Source organism: Mastigoproctus giganteus, chromosome 10, assembly GCF_048544385.1.
Source record: "Mastigoproctus giganteus isolate SK-2022 chromosome 10, ASM4854438v1, whole genome shotgun sequence".
Taxonomy (NCBI): Eukaryota; Metazoa; Arthropoda; class Arachnida; order Uropygi; family Thelyphonidae; genus Mastigoproctus; species Mastigoproctus giganteus.
Window position 1 is genome coordinate 69386473 of NC_143584.1, and position 18634 is coordinate 69405106.

Below are 18634 nucleotides of genomic sequence, written 5' to 3' on the forward strand. Positions count from 1 at the left end.
GGGGTGGTGGTGCTCCTCAATCCCTTTAACTTGCTATTTCCAGATAGACAGCCTTCCTAGTGTTCACCTTAACTTCTTCATTCGTTCCCTCCCTCTTCACTGTCATCCCCTTTTCACTCCCCCAGAGCACTCCCTGGTAAGCTCAGATGTATCCCAGGGTTTGCCACTGCCAGAGAACTTTCTACCTGTACTACACCCATCTTCCTCCCCAAAGCAGAGGAGAAGAAACATGGGGACCCCAGCTAAATGCTGGAGGAACTACAGGCCAACACAACCTTACGCTACACTATGTAAACTAACACTAAAACTTACACTATCTCTGATATTTAGAGTTTGTAGTGTCACAATGTATAATACATTGTTTAAAGGGGGAAACCCCCCCTGGCATCACTTGAAAATATACACAATGTCCTTCCTGTATACATTGTACTCCTCATATTCAAATACTGCATCTCTTATTCATCAAATTTATTTACTATACTACTAGCATTGGTGTCTCCCAGCAACTCTTGATATCCTCAGCACCTTGCTTTCAAGGCTTCTGCAAGTTCCGGTAGAAGCAGTGCAAGAATCACTTTCACCTCGGTCTGTGGCTATTGTTAATCTATTAGTCTGTTTATCCCCCCACGAAGGTATCCATTTTCTGACCCACCAAACAATGCCCTGATAGCATCAGAAAATATCCTGGCACCCTTTTTATTTGTGTATCCCATCCTTGCAGAAGCAATCTCTCCTATTGTAACTAATGTCTAAATTTTACCTTAATGTCACAGTGCTCCAATTTTTACAGCAGTCTTATGTGCAAAACTGTCAAAAGCTTTTTTGAAATCTAAATACATGATATCAAACTTTTTGCATCGTTTCTTTGTTACAAGTATGGCAATTAGTGGTCATTTTTCCAAAATTCCAGAGCAGCCAGATAACTCTGGAAATATATGACAATAAAAAACAATCATGTTCATACAAAACCATAAATAAATCTGCTTGCTAGAATAGGAAATTTATCTAGTTAGTATATTACATAGAAGTGCTCTGCATATGTCACTTCCATCACAGCTTATTAAAAACATTACATTTATTTTAAATGACAGTTTTTTCACAACCTATGGTTAGATATATAAAAACAAATACATGCAAAAATATAATAAATTATATTTATGCATGCTATATCAGCTATTCATATATAATTAAGTTATGTACAAAAACATATAACCAGAAATAGCACTGAACATATCAAAACTGTTTTCACTAACTTGGGCATAACTAGTGGAAAATGTTTCTCCCATTTCCTTAACCCTTTTCATGACCATTTCTTCAGGATTCCTGCTACACTCTCTAAAATTAGAATAACACTATTCTAATAATGGAATGTAACTACTAAAAGGCAATTAGTCATGATTAAAATTATTACAGAAGTAACAAATGCAAAATTAAAAAAATATAATATGAATTTTATACATACCTGGACAAAATCAAAGTAGAAACTCAACCTAAATTATGGTGTAATTTCACGATAAGCACTTTATTATCTGGCACTAGTGACTATGTTTAAAAACTTCCTACTTTATATCACTTTCTTCAAAATGATTTTAATTCTACCAAAACAATTAGGTCAAATTCAGTCAAACACACACACACACTCATTGATGTTTTATAAAGCTCTGCCAACTCTAGAAGATAGAATGCATACAGGGGATCCTCGGATAAGGAGGATCCCCTGTACATACATTCTATGTTAAAGAAAATTCCACTTAAAACGGGGAGCAAATTTTCATAATGTTTATTATTTAAAGAAAACTAAATGCAACTAGGTAATATTTTAAGAGTTTAAGATTCTATATCTATATAATATCGGTGCAGATACACCATAGGCAACTCTTAAAGAAAAACTACAGTAGTAGTGTCAAAGAATCAATTTCGTGTGTACCGTATCTCATATTGTGCTCATCATTCAGAACGAGTTGCCCATGCATTGCACTACCTCGAATAAGTAAGGCTTCACTAATAGAGAAGACTATTGTTACTTATTCTCAGTGAGCACCACCACCACCACCCAGACAGCACCGTTTCAAAGCCAGTTGGCTTTTCAGTGGTGGATGGACAGGTACCCTGGTATTGCAAACATGCCAACCCAGTTGTGAAGTTAATCACACAATATGAGAGAAGCCAAAAGGTATATGTGATAATATTAAAATAAACTAAATGCAACAAGGCATAATACAGAAGGTGAAAACAAAGCAAATAAATCCTACAGAAAAATAAACCTTATTGTTATGAGAGAAACCAATGCATGTTTATCACAATTCAATGCAATATTGGCAAAGAAACGGAAGGAAAAAACATTGGTGCTTAATTCAAACTGGCTTCTGCATACCATTAGCAATCTAAGTGGAGAAAGAAATACCTTTTTCTGCACTTTAGGTAAAGAAATTCATGCAGTCTTGAATGAACTTCTTCACCTATAGATTATATAAAAAAAAAAAAAAAAAAAATTGATAAAACATTCAGTGTTTGAAACAAGTTAAAATTACTGTACTAGAAATTGGTATTAAATGATTACATAATTTGGTACTAATCTTATGTGCAGTGAAGCACAATCATGTCATAAAACCCAATTTTCTGTTCCGTGAAAGAGTTCTACAGTGACAGAGAGCTGCTTCATTTACAATTTTTATGCAGCAATTACCATTAAGAGTATTTACAAAAGGTATTATGCCCACTCCTTTGTTCATTATGCATTTCCAAATCATCCGGCCCAATGGAAACTTTTACGGTCCTGGTTGATAAGCTTTATTAGATTTACATCAAGTTTAGCACTGAGAATATTATAAAGATTCTCATTGCTTAATTGCCCAATCAGCATGTTCTTTAGCCGAGGTTAGTCTTTCCCCTTCTTCCCCCCATCTAGTAAGGGTGTCTTACGAGATTGATGTTTTCAGATCATTCATCACAAGTCACTATCACTTGCAATTACCAGTATGTTCTTTCCTTTTGGATTTTTGGTTGTTGTCGTTGTTGTTATTTGGTTTTTTAGGAGCATTAGCAACTAAGGCCGTATTGCTCTGGGGATATGTGGTGGTCATTCCCTGACCTTTCCGCATCCTCCGTTGGTGGTCACGGGCTCGAACCAGTGACCACCAAATTATTATAATTTATTTTATTTATGAGAACCCCAAACACGAGAGGTATTATAACCTATAGTACTTAGTACAGTGCTTGGGTTGGAGGTTGAGAAGACGAAAGAAGATATTTGTTGATATTGGACTTGAACTTCTGTAGATTGTAATTTTCAGGAAATACGTATGAAGGAAGGTTGTTCCAGAAAACGGCAGTTGAATGAATAAATGAGGAAGATGAAAAGTTGGTTCTGTGGGTTTGAAGTTGGACAGAAAATGGATGTTGGCTGGTGGCGGCACATGTTTGGACTGTTTTGAAAGAGAGAGCGGGAATTATAGAAGCCAATTCAGAAGAACAGTGCCCGTGGAAGTATCTGTAGAAGAGGCATGCAGCAGAAACAGTGCGTCTATGAGAAAGCGAGTGGAGAGACTCTGTTAGAGATGAATCATTAATTAACCTAACTGCCCTCTTCTGAATGGAATCAAGAAGCCTGAGAGAGGTTTTGGGGGCACCACCCCAGATGTGGGAACAATATTCCATGGCAGGGTGGATTTGTGATTTATACAGAGTGAGCAGCTGTTTGGGAGAAAAGTAACGCCGAGAGCGAAAGAGAAAACCAAGTTTTTTAGATGCAGAGGAAGCAATATTTGTAATGTGCTTGTGCCAAGAGAGATTAGAAGTCAGGGTAATCCCCAAAAGAGATATATCATTTTGCCTAGAAATCGGAGTGTCACTAAAGATAAGCATAGGAGCAGAAGAATCCTTTTTGCGAGATATAAGACAAGACTGAGTTTCAGAAGGGTTGAAATCAACTAAGTTGTCTTTGCCCCACTGGAGAATTACCTGAAGATCGGCATTTAAGGAATTGGCAGCAGATTTTCGAGAACTTCAAGCTGATTGAGCTGGACAAGGTTTCTCAAAATGGAAAGTTGAATGCAATGTGCTATCATCGGCAAAACTATGGATAGGATTTCCAGTCAATGGAAGAAGGTCATTGATATACAAGAGGAAAAGAGTGGGGAAAAGAATTGAACCTTGGGGGACACCGGCATTAGTGGGGAAGTTAGAAGACAGAGAGCCATCTACCATCACCCTCAGTGAACGATCAGAGAGAAAACTGGATAACCAATTACTAAAAACAGTTGGCAAACCATAAGATGGAAGCTTGTTTAGAAGACCTTTATGCCAAACACGATCAAAAGCCTTTGAGATGTCAAGAGCAACTACTTGTGTTTCACCGAACCTTTCCATTGAATTAGTCCATAAATGGGTAACATAAGCCAGAATATCACCAGTGGATTGACACTGACGGAATCCATACTGGCGATCGTTGATCAGATGGAAGGTTTCTAGGTAGTTTAAGAGTTGGCGGTTAATTGATTTCTCCATTACTTTAGAAAGAGTAGAAGTAATTGCAATGGGACGATAATTGGATGGGATTTGTCACCCTTTTTAGAAACTGGCTGGATATGAGCAAATTTCCACGCAGAAGGAAAAACACCTTTGGAATAAGAAAGTGAAAAAAGGCGGCAAAGAATAGGAGTAAGTTCGGGAGCACAGGTTTTGAGAACAAGTGGAGAAATACCATCAGGACCTGGAGCTTTCTTAGCATCAAGATTCATCAAAATCCTTCTGATATCCTTTTGACGGAAGACCACAGGAGGCATTGAATGGAGCGTGTTAGGAATGGTGGGAGGTGTTTTACCAAGATCATTAATACATGAGCTAGAATAAAAATGGGATGCTAGCAGGTCAGCTTTATCCTTGGCTGAAGTGACAACAGAACCATCTGGTTTGGACAGAGGTGGGAGCAGAGATGGGCAAAAGTTGCGGCCAATAGCTTTGGCAAGAGACCAGAATGCTCGGCTACCATTAGGGCAAGAAGCAAGTTTTCTACTCTTAGCCTGTTCAAACTCTAGTTTGGACTGATTAATAACTGCTTTACAATTGTTGCGAGCTTTGGTGTAGGCAGAAAATGAAACTGAAGAATTAGAAACAAGCCAATTACGATATGCAACGTTCTTCTCTTGGACAGCCTTAGCACATTTATTGGAAAACCAAGGTTTAGATAAAGGACAAGATTTTAAAGTGGAGTGTGGGATAAAGGATTCCATTCCTGCAAGAATAATTTCACTGACACGATCTGAGCAAACGTTGACATCAGAAGTTTTGAAACAGTAATCAGACCAAGGAAAAGAAGAAAAGAAGTCTCGCAGGTCATCCCATTTTGCATTCTTGTAATGCCAAACAATACGAGGTTCGGAATAGCCATGAGATAAAGGTTCCATTGGAGAAGAGACAATCACCAAGTTGTGATCTGAAGTGCCTAAAGGACCTCTCACTTCAACCTTGTACTTAGAAGGGTTGTTTGTGAGAAAAAGATCAAGCGTATTGGCTGTATGATTAGGATTGTCCGGTATTCTTGTAGGTAAATGAACAATCTGTGCTAGGTCATTAGTAATTGCAAAAGCCTTAGCATCTCGACCTGCTGGGTCGGTGTGACTAGAAAACGGAAGCCAGCTGGAGTTGTGAACGTTAAAATCACCAAGGAAAATTACCTCACTGTTAGGAAAGTTGGACTGGAGAAAGTCAAGTTGCAAAGAGAGGAAGTCAAAGAGCTCCAAGTGGAGTTGGGAGAACGGTAGAGACAACAGATGAATTTTACACAATGAGGTAGAGAGATTTTAAGCCAGAGTAGATCAAAGAGAGGAGATTCCAAATTGCCAAGTCTTTGACAGGGAATATCAGAACGGACATATGCACACGTACCACCTTTGAGGCGAAAGGAATCATACAGCAAATAATTTGGACATCTGAGATGAGCAGTAGTTGAATCAACTGATAACTGAGATTCAGTCAGAAAAAGTACATGGGGTTTGGAAGACTGCAAGTGGAAATGGACATCGTTGAGATTAGAATTGAGACCACGTATATTTGTGAAATGAATTACGAAGTCCTTGGGAGGTTTAGATCTTTTCGCAGATAAGCTTTCTCTATTAGTTTGACAATTCATGGTCTATTCAATAGTAAGAAAAAGTGGGTGGGACATGCTGTATGAAGTAATGAAATTTTTGGATATGGCGTACATGTGGTAAGAATATACCCAGATCCTTGACATAACGTGGCCTCGACAATGCTCCCCGCATACACACTACTCGGACTCCCTCCAGTCACTATCTGGCAGAGTAGAGGTAGCAAGATTATACACTAGCTGATCCGGAAGCTTCCTCGAGAGTTACCAATAGGTTCAGTCCGGTGTACTAACTAGCGGCCGGCCTGCGAACACCGTTTTAGAGCTGTACCCTCGAAATGTAAGGAATATTGGATCTCGCCACGACATTCATCATAACCTCAAAATTCATCAATCATACTGCATGATGGAAGAGATAGGGAAGGGTTGGCCGGAACTTAGCTCTAGAGACTAAACATGGGTTCCACCACTTCAAGCCTCCAATAAGCAAAGTGGTGGTATTTCACCAGTTGATGAGAGTCATCTACCACCTAGTACTGCCTGGTAACATAGAGGGGCAGCGTTCCTCCATGTGGTGTGGACGCCACACCTCGACCCCTGCTTACGTTGGTTCACACCTGGGTGGTCACCCACCATGTACTAGTGCATGAAGGTTATTCCCAGGATTACTAACAGTCCCACCATCGTGAATGTGCAAGCAGAAGATTTGGCTGTCATAGACCGTCCGGACTTCACCGAAATTGGGTCCACTTTGACTTGAGTGTCACCCGAATATCAGTTCCATCAGCGTTTTAGACTCCCAGGTAGCAAGAACAGCTTGTCTGGCATATCTAAGAGAATGTCTGTGACAACCTCAAGGACCTGAAAGTGAACAAATGAAATATACTATATCATTTGTTCACTTTCAGTATATATATAAAAAAAGAAGTTTTTAGCATAGATATCAAGTACATATATATTTTTTATTTCAAAGTGCATAAAAAATATTGAAATGTAGATACATGCTAATTTTTAGTGGAACATGTAACAGAATGCATGGGTAATGCTATAGTAACACCAACTAGAAAACACTGCTCTAGATGCTATTGAGCATGAACACCTATCATGGCAGCAATGTATGTGATACTGGCACAAATAGCACAAAATCATTTAGGTGATGCTGCTGACCATTTTCCTCAATGAACTGCACCCACAAATACATCCATTGATATTTCACTTACTACTCTATATAGCCTTGTAGTGGGTGATTCCTATGATTTTTATTCATGGAGGGGATTATGGCAGTGTATCTAATAAACTGGCAATTGAGTTTATATACAGTAAGTGTAAATATGTATAATGTGTATACATATCTATACTTTCTGTATAGAAATTCTTTAAACAAATTTTCATATATAAACTTTTTTTAAAAAAACTAATTTAAAAATAATTTTCATATGCATATTATGAAAATTATTTTTAAACACAAGGAAATGTGAAGGTCACGAGAAATTAAAATGTGCAAATTTTTTGGTATAAATTATTGTTATTAATTTTTTTTTAATTAAATAAACTCGCATTTTTTCACGCTATTTAAAATCTTTTTCTGTTACCTTAGTACATAATAACAGAATTTATATAATTTTACCATACGTTTGATTTTTTATTTTACCTATTTCACCTTAGGCTAACATTAATTATTCCGGATAACTGATGCACTACTACACACACACACACACACACACACACACACACACGCGCACGCGCACACAAAAAGACAAAAAGACTTTTATTGTATGTCGAAAGGGTGAAGAAGATGTTTTAAATCTTTGGCAAAAGATGATAAGAAAAACAGCAAGGATTTCTTTACTTATATAAACTCTAAAAGGAAGGGGATGAATTTGATTAGTCTACTTGATATCGATGGTTCGACTGTTGATGATCCTGCTCAGATAACAAAACAAACTGAATGAGTATTTTGCATCTACATTCACACATGAGGAGTTATTAAGGTTTGAAAATGGCAGAAGGTTATCAAATTGTAGCAGGGTGCTTAATGATTTTGTAATAACTGAGAGCAAAGTGGAGGAGAAATTGTTGAAGTTAAACATAAGAAAGGCATCTGGGGTGGATGGGATGTATCCAGTTATATTAAAGGAGGTGGCAAAGCAACTAAGCAAACCCTTAGCCATAATTATGAGAGCATCCTTGGACTCAGGGGAGGTCCCCATGGACTGGAGATGTGCAAATGTATCCCCAATTCACAAAGGGGGATCGAAGGATGACACGAGTAATTACAGACCAGTTAGTTTAACTTCTGTTCAGGGTAAAATAATGGAGTCACTGGTCTGCAGCTCGTTCGTTATTTGGTTTTTAGGAGCATTAGCAACTAAGGCCATATTGCTCCGGGATATGCGGTGGTCATTTCTTGACCTTTCCGCATACTCCGTATTTGGTGGTGATGGGCTCGAACCCCGGTCTAATCAAGAAGCGTGTGCTACGCACTGCTGCTCCTTCCCACCTGGCTACGGAGACGCCTGGTCTGCAGCAATAATTCAGACACAGCATGGGTTTGTTAAGGGAAAGTCTTGTCTGACAAATTTGATAGGATATTATGATGTGGTTACAAAGGAACTGGATGCAAAAAATAATTTTGATATATATTTGGATTTCAGGAAAGCTTTTGACACTGTTGCGCATGGAAGACTATTGTGCAAATTGGAGCAGTATGGTATTAAGGATAAGTTGCTACAATGTATAAAAGGATGGTTGAGTGTGAGAAGACAGAGGGTGGTAATTAATGGGTGCTGCTCTTCGTGGACTAATGTTATTAGTGGAGTCACACAGAGTTCGGTTAATCAATATCATTATCAATGATATTGATAATGATTTTGTAGTGTTGAAGTTTGCAGATGATACAAAGGTTGGCAGGGTTTTTAATGACAGTAATGGCAGTGTGCTACTGCAACAGGATCTAGAAAATTTGGGCAGATGGGCTAAGCTTTAACCTCGACCAATGCAAAGTACTGCATATGGGTAGAAGTAATCCCAGAGAAACGTACCAACTGTGTGGTACTACACTTAAAGTGGCAGAAAATGAAAAAGACCTGGGAGTAATTGTGCAGTCAGATATGAAGTTTTCTGACCAATGCCGACAGGCTGCCAGGGCAGGTCATGTGGTTTTGTCAATGATATATAGGAATTTTGCTAGCAGGGAAAAGGAGGTGATTGTCCCTGTGTATAAGGCAATGGTCAGGCCAGGCCTTGAGTACCGCGTACAGGTCTGGAGGCCTCATCATTTTAGGAAGGATGTAGATTTGCTTGAGCGTGTACAGAGAAGGGCAACAAGATTGGTGAAGGGAATGAAGAGATCCTCTTACCAAGAGAGGCTTAAGTTCTGCAAATTGCAGTGAGCGGAAACTAGGCACCTGTGCGGTGATCTGATTGAGGTGTACAAGGCCTTAATGGTTTGAGTATGCTCAATGCTGATGGGATTCTTCCTCTTGCTCAGAATAATTGCTTGAGAGGGCATAAATTCAAATTGAGGAAAGATAGATGTAGGATAGATGTGTGGAAATTTGCCTTTAGCCAGTGGGTAGTTGGAAAAGACTTCCATCCTTTGTTGGGAAAGTTGATATCCTAAATAAATTTAAGGCTGAGCTGGACAGGTATTTCCAATAAACGGAGGGGTGAAATGGGAGCGTGTTTTTTTTTTTTTTTTTGGCTGGTGCTGCACAAGCTTGCTTTCTTGCATTATATGTCTCTACTAATGCTAATGCTAAAAGAAGAATCAGTATAACATCTTTTGAAATGTTATGAGTGGTATTTGGGAGGGAGGGGTCACATGTTGCCAATTTGCCTGCAACGAAGAATTTGATTTTAAGTGGTTTTCATATTGGCTATAATTTGTCATTTCCACTCCACTAAGAGATCGCGAGATCTAAGCCACTGGATCATCAAATGCCCATTCTACCCACTTCTGATTTAATGTTGGAGACAACTAGCCCATGGTCAATCCAATGACACACTGCTTGAGTTATTGAAGGTGATTTCATTAGAATGAGCTTTGTCTGATTTGAAATCTCACTGCTCTCTGAACATCTTACCAACATAAGCTGTTGTGGCAACAAACAAGAGTCCTTGAGATGTGCACCAATGTTACTTTGATTCATATCCTCATATAAACACAAAACTTACTCTATATACCCTAACTAACAGTTTCCACTGAATCCTTATCCTCAGTGGTACTGGTAAAATCTCTTGCACCACATTTGTCAAATCTAATATTAGAAACAATGATTATGGATTTAGATATTCATAAGTTATTTTAACTTTTGACTGTGTCTGGGTCATTGTCATCAGGTTTTTCACCAGCTCAGATCAAGTCCATAGTATTGACTGGTTGATTTCTGGAATCCACTCCATTTCTTTCACCCTGGAAGAGTTGCTTTCCTTAAAAAGGTTACCAAAACTTGCCCGGTGGAGGCAGAAGTGCAACTACATGGGCAATCAGCTTTAGTAGGTAGTAGACTTAGTTTTGATATAAAGAAAGAAGAAATAAAGAGAGATTTCTTTCCTTTCTACTTAGGTGACTATTTTAGGATCTTATGTGAACCAGATATTTTCCATAAACACATTAAACAGAAAGGTCCTCAGTATGAGAAGAACTACTAACCATAGAAGAATCACTTGATCACTCAAATCACTTAGTCCTAATGGCCAGGTTGTTGGTGATAAAAAGATCAAATGTTTGTGTGTGTGGTTGAGACTGTCTAGTATTTTGTAGGTAAAGGAACAAGCTGTTTGATATTAACTGAAAAAGCCTCAGAATCTAAATCAACTGGGTCTGTGTAACAGAAAAATTTAAACCAAATGGAGCTTTTTAAATATTAAAGCTTCATTTGGTTTCAAATGGAGCTTTGAACATTAAATAAATAAACAAAATTACTACACTATTAGAAAATTAGAGTGGAGAAAGTAGAGGGAACCAAAGAGTTCCTAGTGATTGGTGACATTACACAAACTACTTTGACACACCCATCAAAGTTATTTAAGCTTGTTTAACTAGCATGAACTTTGGCTGGAATCATGCTTAATGGCAGCTGAGTGATACTGGCAAAAATCCTTGCACTACCTCTGTTCAAGTGCATCTCATCTACAGAAAACAGATTCCTTCTACCTACAAGAGCAGACCACATTCATAAAAATCTCTAACCCCAAAAACCTTGAATCCCTCAAGTCTCGATTTAATTAGTAAGGCTTTCAGAATATTGCTATTGCTCCTCTTATCATACCTGGGCAGTAGAATTACAGAAACATGCACATTCTGGCCTAACTCATGACATTTTTTATTGAAATATATATATATATATATATATATATATGTAGGGTTGAAATAATAAGTCAGTTGAAATAGTAAGAAATAATAAGAGCAGAAAGGATGCAAACGGAGGAGCAAATGATGCAAGGAGCAATTAACCATAGATGCTTCAGTTACGGAGCAAGCCTACAAGAAGCACCACAACCTATACATGGCTTACATCGATTACCGCAAGGCCTTCGACTCCGTACCTCATAGCTGGCTAATAGAGACGATGAAGATCTACAAGGTCAATCCGATAGTGACAAACTTCCTGGGAGAAACAATGGCGAAATGGAGTACTACCATTAAGGTCGAGAACATCACAACCAGACCAATCCCCATTAGAACAGGAATCTTTCAGGGAGCTGCTCTGAGCACACTGTAGTTCAATCTAGCACTCAACCTGTTATCCACCATACTTAACGGCAGCAAGTATGGATATAATCTCAAAGAAGGAAGAAAGAACCTGTACACCCACCTCACCCACCTGATGTACATGGATGACACCAAGCTCTATGCAGCAACCGAGAAGCAACTCCAGCAACTACTCCGGATCACCGAAGAATTCAGCAAGGATATCAGGATGGAATTTGGTCTAGAGACTCGAGACAAATGTAACACCCACACACTGCACCAGGGAAAATTAGTTGGCTGAAACTACCAGCTGCTAACAGGTAAAGAGATCGAAGCTATGACAGAAGGAGAGATGTACAAATACCTAGGGATGATGCAGGCTCAGCAGTTAGAGCACAAGGAAATCAAGAAGTGCCTGACTGAAAAATATCATAAGAGACTCAGAAGCCTGCTTAAAGCAAAATTGAATGGAGGGAACACAGTTAAACCCATAAACACCTATGCAGCTCCAGTACTATCATACACCTTCAAGGTCATATATTGGACTAACACTGAGCTAGAAGATATCATGTGAAAGACAAGGACAATGATGACCAAGAGCCGCAACACCACCCGAAGCCAGCAGTGGAGAGACTAACGATAGCTCGGAAAGAGGGAGGAAGGGGCCTGATAGAGCAAGAGAAAACAGTGATAGTTAACCTGAAGGATTACTTCCAGAAACACACAGCAGCACTCCACCAGTCCATAAGGAAGACAGACAAATGTATACTCCACCCAACCTAAGTGTGGAGTCCCCACCCAACCAGGAGGTACAAATGAAGCTAAAAAGAGGGCAGAGAAGACACTCCATGGCAGACACTACAGTGATCTCCATCAAGATCACGTAGATAAAGTTGCTTCCAATGCACAAGCGGGACACTCTTCCCCAAAACTGAAGGATTCATGCTCGCCATCCAAGACTAGGTAATCAACACCAGGAACTATAGAAAATACATGGCTAAGGAACCCGGGAGTGTCCGATGACACATGTCGATGATGCCACCTGGCCTCAGAAACGATCCAACACATCATTGCGGGATGCAAGGTGATCATCACACAGACTGCGTACAATCATAGACACGATCAGGTAGCCAGGATAATGTATCAGAAGCTAGCAAGGAAATACCAGCTGGTCGAAGGAAGTGTACCCTACTACAAGTACAAACCCCAAGCATTACTAGAGACCCAAACCCAGCAGCTGTACTGGGACCACGCCACAATAACGGATAGGACAATCCCGAACAACAGACCGGACATAACCCTCGTGGACAAGAAGGAAAAGGATGCTATCTGATTGACGTAGTGGTACCCAACATTGGAAACCTGCAGAAAGCCCATGCGAAAAAATCAGGAAGTACACGAACCTAAGACAGGAGATCAAAGAGATGTGGCATATGCAACAAGTAACGACCATCCCGATTATCGTGTCAACCACAGGTATGGTGCCAAAGACCCTATATAACTGCCTATCAGCAATAGGTCTCCCAGCGAACGCGTACAAGAAACTTCAGAAAGTCGCAATCCTGAACACTAGTAGGATAGTCAGAGAGTTCCTCGACACTAGACATAACAGCAACCACTCTGTATACTTGGTAGTAATACCCATCATGAGGGGGAACCCCAAATCAGGGAGAAATAATATAAGAGCAACAATAATAATAAGAAAAGGCAGATAAAAAATTATAGGAAACAATTACATCAATTATATAATAATAAATCAATGTTGAATAATTGTAAATTGTTTTGTAGTTTTACTTAAATTAAATTAAAAAAGTATTCGCTTACTTGAAAATTTCTAGAAGATTATCACTAGGAGAAGTTTTATAACCTTTAAGGATTGACTGTAGATGAATTACACTTTGAGTGGCAGTTGAAACAGGAGTTACATAAGCAGTTTCCTTATCTTTGAGATATTTTCTTCCTGTCAATGGTGTAGCTGGTGCAAGAGATCTGGTCTATGAAAAGCAACATAAATTAAAGAGGAATACTATAATAGACAGTGAAAAAAAAAAAAAAAAATCACTCAAAAGAAGTAACTATACAAGACAGTAAAGTACCACAGATTTGGCAATTTATCCATTTTACACACACACAATAAAACTACCAATAAAAAACTAACAGAGGAATAACCAAGAAAATTTAAACGAATAAAGGGAGAAAGACATGGCATTTTCGTCATTGCATGACCGAGTTGTTGTTATATGAATTTAACAACACAAGGGCAACAATCGCCAAAATGTCTGTCAGTCAATATATTCGTTTTAATGAATTATGGATATAATATCAAGTTGTATTTATTATTTTAAGATGTTTAATATACATAGAGTTCACTCAGGACTGCTTTGTCACCAAGTATATGGAAGGGAGTCAGAGGAGCTTACAAGTTTCCTAATGATCAGAAGGACATGGTACAAATGGCTCAATAATATGGACAATCAATCAGAATGTACCTTACTGCGACTTGTATTTGACAGAAAGAATAGAGCAGAGGATCTTTTCCTAGAAGCATATACTTACATGGGAAGGTATGCCCAAGAAGCAGTCTTGTCAATATAACTTCTTCCCCTCTGATTTTACGTGAAATAGAATGCCATAAACATAGTTTTTTTTTTTTTTTTCTCCCCTACAGTGTTTATTGCTCGGTTGATCTCGCCAAAGTTGTGTCCAAATGAAAGAATATTTGGCACAAAAGACATCTCTATAATCTGTAAAAGTTATCTGTAAAATCTGTTTAGGCCTACATGGATGGCAGATGAATTAATGAGGCTTGTGGCAGAGAAGGAAAATGCAATGATTGTATATAAATTATCAGGTGACACAGAAGCCTATAGCAGATCTAAGCTAGTCTAATTAATTCACAAACAAGGTTAGACCGGCAAAGGCAGATTACAAGAAATCTTTGGCAAAGAATGCAAAGAAAAACAGCAAAGAGTTCTTTACTTATGCAAATTCTAGAAGAAAACGGATGAATCAGACTGGTTCACTTAACATAGATTGCTCGACTATTGATGATTCTACTCAGGTAGCTGATAAATTGAATGAGTATTTTGCATCTACATTCACACGAAGAGTTACTGAAGTAGGGGAATGCCAGATGTTAATCAAACCCTAACAGGGAGCTAACTGATTTTGTAATAACTGACAGGAAAGTGGACGAGAAATTGTTGAAATTAAACATAAGGAAAGCACCTGGGGTGGATGGGATCTATCCAGTTAGGTTAAAGGAGGCAGCAAAGCAAGTGCAACCCCTTAGCCATAATTATGAAAGCTTCCTTGGACTTGGGGGGGGGGTCTCCATGGACTGCAGGTGTGCAAATGTATCCCAAATTCACAAAGGGGATTCAAAAGGTGACACAAGTAACCTGTTGTTTGGTTTTGGTTTTTAGGAGCATTAGCAACTAAGGCCACATTGCTCCGGAGATATGCGGTGATCATTCCTTGACCTTTCCGCATACCCCGTATTTAGTGGTCACGGGTCGAGCCCCGGTCTAATCAAGAAGCGTGTGCTTCTTGATTAGACCGGGTGCTCCTGCCCACCTGGCTACAGAGGCGCCACACAAGTAACCTGTTAGTTTCACTTGTGTTCAGGGGAAAATAATGGAGTCACAGGTTAAGGAAACATTGCAGGATCATCTAGACAAGACTGCAATAACAATTAAGACACAGCATGGGTTTGTTAAAGGGAGGTCTTGTCTGACCAATTTGATTCGATACTATGTGGTAACAAAGGAACTGGATCCAAAAAATAATTTTGAAATCATAATCTTGGATTTCAGAAAAGCTTTTGATACTGCTGCACATGGAAGACTGCTATACAAATTGGAGTGGTATGGCATTAAAGACAAATTGCTACAATGGATGAAGAGATGGTTGAGTGGGAGACAAGAGTGGTAATCAATGGACACTGCTCTCTGTGGACTAATGTTATTAGCGGAGTTCCCCAGGGTTCGGTGATTTGCTCATTGTTGTTTTTGTGTATTCGTCAATGATATTGATGAAGGTGTATCAGGCTTATTGTCCAAGTTTTCAGATGATACAAAGGTTGCCAGCATTGTTAACGACAGTAAAAGATTATGCTACTGCAACAGGATCTAAACAAGTTTGGCAAATGGGTTGAGAAGTGGCAACTGAAGTTTAACATTGACAAATGAAAAGTACTGCATATGGGTAGCAGAAACCTAAGAGAAACATACCAGCTGTGGTACTACACTGAGGGAGGTGGAGAGTGAAAAAGACTGGGGGTAATTGTGCAGTCAGATATGAAGTTCACTGAGCAGTGCAGATGGTACCAAAGCAGGTCATGAAGTTTTGTCAATGATATACAGCCAGCCCTTGCATAACGCGAGTTCGATTAACGTGTTTTTCAGTTACCGCTATTTGAAAAATATGCCACTTTTCACTTTACACGATGCAAATTTCCAGTTGACATGATCTTTTTTTTTTTTTTTTTTTTTTTTTTTTTATGTGATAGTTGAAAAATATTTGAATTACGGGTTAAGCTTACCGCACGTTGGACAGGCAATAAACAAATGCTTGCCTGCTGCCTGCCTCGGTGTGTTCCATCAACCATTGGAAGAAGACATTACTTGTTATTAGCATCAGAAGAAGACATGTTATTAGCGGGAGACAATCCTGCTAATAAAGTCAATGCAGACTTGTATTTAAAAATTCAAATTTTTAAATGAGCCCGATGAAAATGTTACCGCAAAGGAGATAACGGTAAAAGAACTAGATGAAATCTTTCAAATCGAACAGAACCTCAAACAAAAGGTTTGAGGTTCTCTGCGATATTTATTTCGCCAGGGCCCAGAGAAGATTGCTGCCGGCTATCGGAAACTGATTGATGAAAAGAGAAAGCCAACACTGTTCAAATATTTCCGCAACAGTCATTTCTTCATTGCGTATTTTATGTCAGAGATTCCAAAACTTTCTCGGCACCCTTAGTGTCTCAGTAATTTTTTCATGGCGCACACAGACCAAAAGAAATACCTAACAGTTCCCTTTAGTAGTTAGGTCCAAACAACTAAGAAATGTTCAAACTGTGAAGTACCTCGAGCTAGTAGTTCGCACGGTGTCCGACAGATGTCGAGTATCACTGTGTTTCCCTCAAAAATTTAAAATATTCCACGGCGCACAGTTTGGGAACCGGCTGCTTTATGCAATGAACATTTAATTGTATAATTATTTTCATTATCTTTTACATTGTATACAGTTAAAAAGTTATTTAAAAGGTATTTTTAAAATTCTTTAATGGACATTCCAGAAGGTGAAGGACCGATTATAATTTTTCCTATTAATTATTATATTCGATTAACACATTTCCATTTTGCGCGATGCGCTCGCAGGAAGAAATTAATCGCGTTAATCGAGGCCATCCTGTATAGGAATTTTACTAGCAGGGACAAGGAGGTAATTATCCCATTATACAAGGCAATGGTCAGGCCACACCTTGAGTACTATGTACAGGTATGAAGGCCTCATTTTAGGAAGGATATAGAGTTGCTAGAATGAGTATAAAGGGCAACAAGATTGGTGTTGGGAACAAAGGTGTGCTCTTACCTAGAAAGGCTTAAGTTCTGCAAATTGCAGAGCCTGGCACCTGGTGGTGATCTGATTGAAGTGTATAAGGGCTTGAACGGGTTGAGCAAGCTCAATGCTGATGGGATTCTTCCTCTTGTTCAGATTACGAATCTGAGGGGCATAGATTCAAATTGAGGACAATTGTAGAATAGATGTGCCGAAATTTGCCTTTAGCCAGCAGGTAGTTGATTGCTGGAACAGACTGAGTCTTACTAATGGCAACAGAAGTGCATCTGTCTGACAGAAGTCTTGGGTTACCATAATTTTAAACGTCCCTTGGATCAAAACTGCCTTTTTATTAAGCATGAACAGTGGATGACTCTGAATAGTCTAGATTTTGTGTTTTTACTGTTTGGTTGCCCTGTTTATTTCGATTCTAAAACTGTTAAAATAGCGTTAGGTCTAATAACATTGTTGTTTACCTATGGATACTTTAAGCAGACAACATGGCTGCCACTTAACATTGAAACTGTTGGAAAAAATGTTTCGTTATGTTGAATGCAGGGTGTTCTGAACCTTTCCAAAGAAAACACTAGTCATTTTGTGGAACTTAATTTAAATGCTATACGTAGAGACTTGTTTTCATATTTGTTTTATTTATAAATATGAATTATTTGCATTTTAACTTGTTAACTTGCTCTCTTCACTACACTTGTGTGTGTGTATGTGCCAAGCATGTTCAGTACTCCGTAATCCACATAGTTTTGGAACGATCCAGGTCACCAACAGTGCTGAAAGTTTACTTATCTTGAGGACGTACTGTACCCTTCTTACAGTGTTAATCGCCATCCTTTGTGTCAAGGGTATCAGGTAAAATCTTTAATGATGGTTTTTCAAAAATTGTGTTAATAAAGGACTATATTCACGTAGTGGGAATGCCCCAGCTATGCCAGGGTTGCGAGCCTTGCAGACAATAGTAAGGCGGAGGTGCGGCAGTGACCTCCCCGCAAAGCTTAAGCTTTGCCTAAAGCTTCTCCACTGCTTTCAGTTAAATATACGGATCTAGAAGAATTTAAAAAAAAAACAACACTGTGGTGCTGCTTAGCCACTTGAATATGGCAAAAACAGGCAAAATGAAGGCCACAATGCTGCATTTTATGTTCATGTAGCACGGACATAAAATGCAGTATTTGCAAAATGCTGAATTTTATGCAGCATTTTCTTTTGCAAAACAAACCATAAACCATAACCTTAATAATGTCCAAGCAAATTTATGTGGGTCATGTAGCCCA

The 18634-nt window shown here is 38.8% G+C and overlaps 1 protein-coding gene across 1 annotated transcript in view; it reads right to left on the reverse strand.

Moving 5' to 3' along the window:
* LOC150079073 (retinoblastoma-like protein 1) overlaps positions 1 to 18634 on the reverse strand; it is a 753431-nt gene that overhangs the window by 399753 nt on the left and 335044 nt on the right. Inside the window, exons 9-10 of the mRNA XM_090383691.1 lie at positions 13608 to 13777; positions 1254 to 1335 (exon numbers count right to left, since the gene is read on the reverse strand). Of these exons, the coding sequence (XP_090239817.1) occupies positions 1254 to 1335; positions 13608 to 13777 (252 nt within the window). The remainder of the gene's footprint in view (positions 1 to 1253; positions 1336 to 13607; positions 13778 to 18634) is intronic.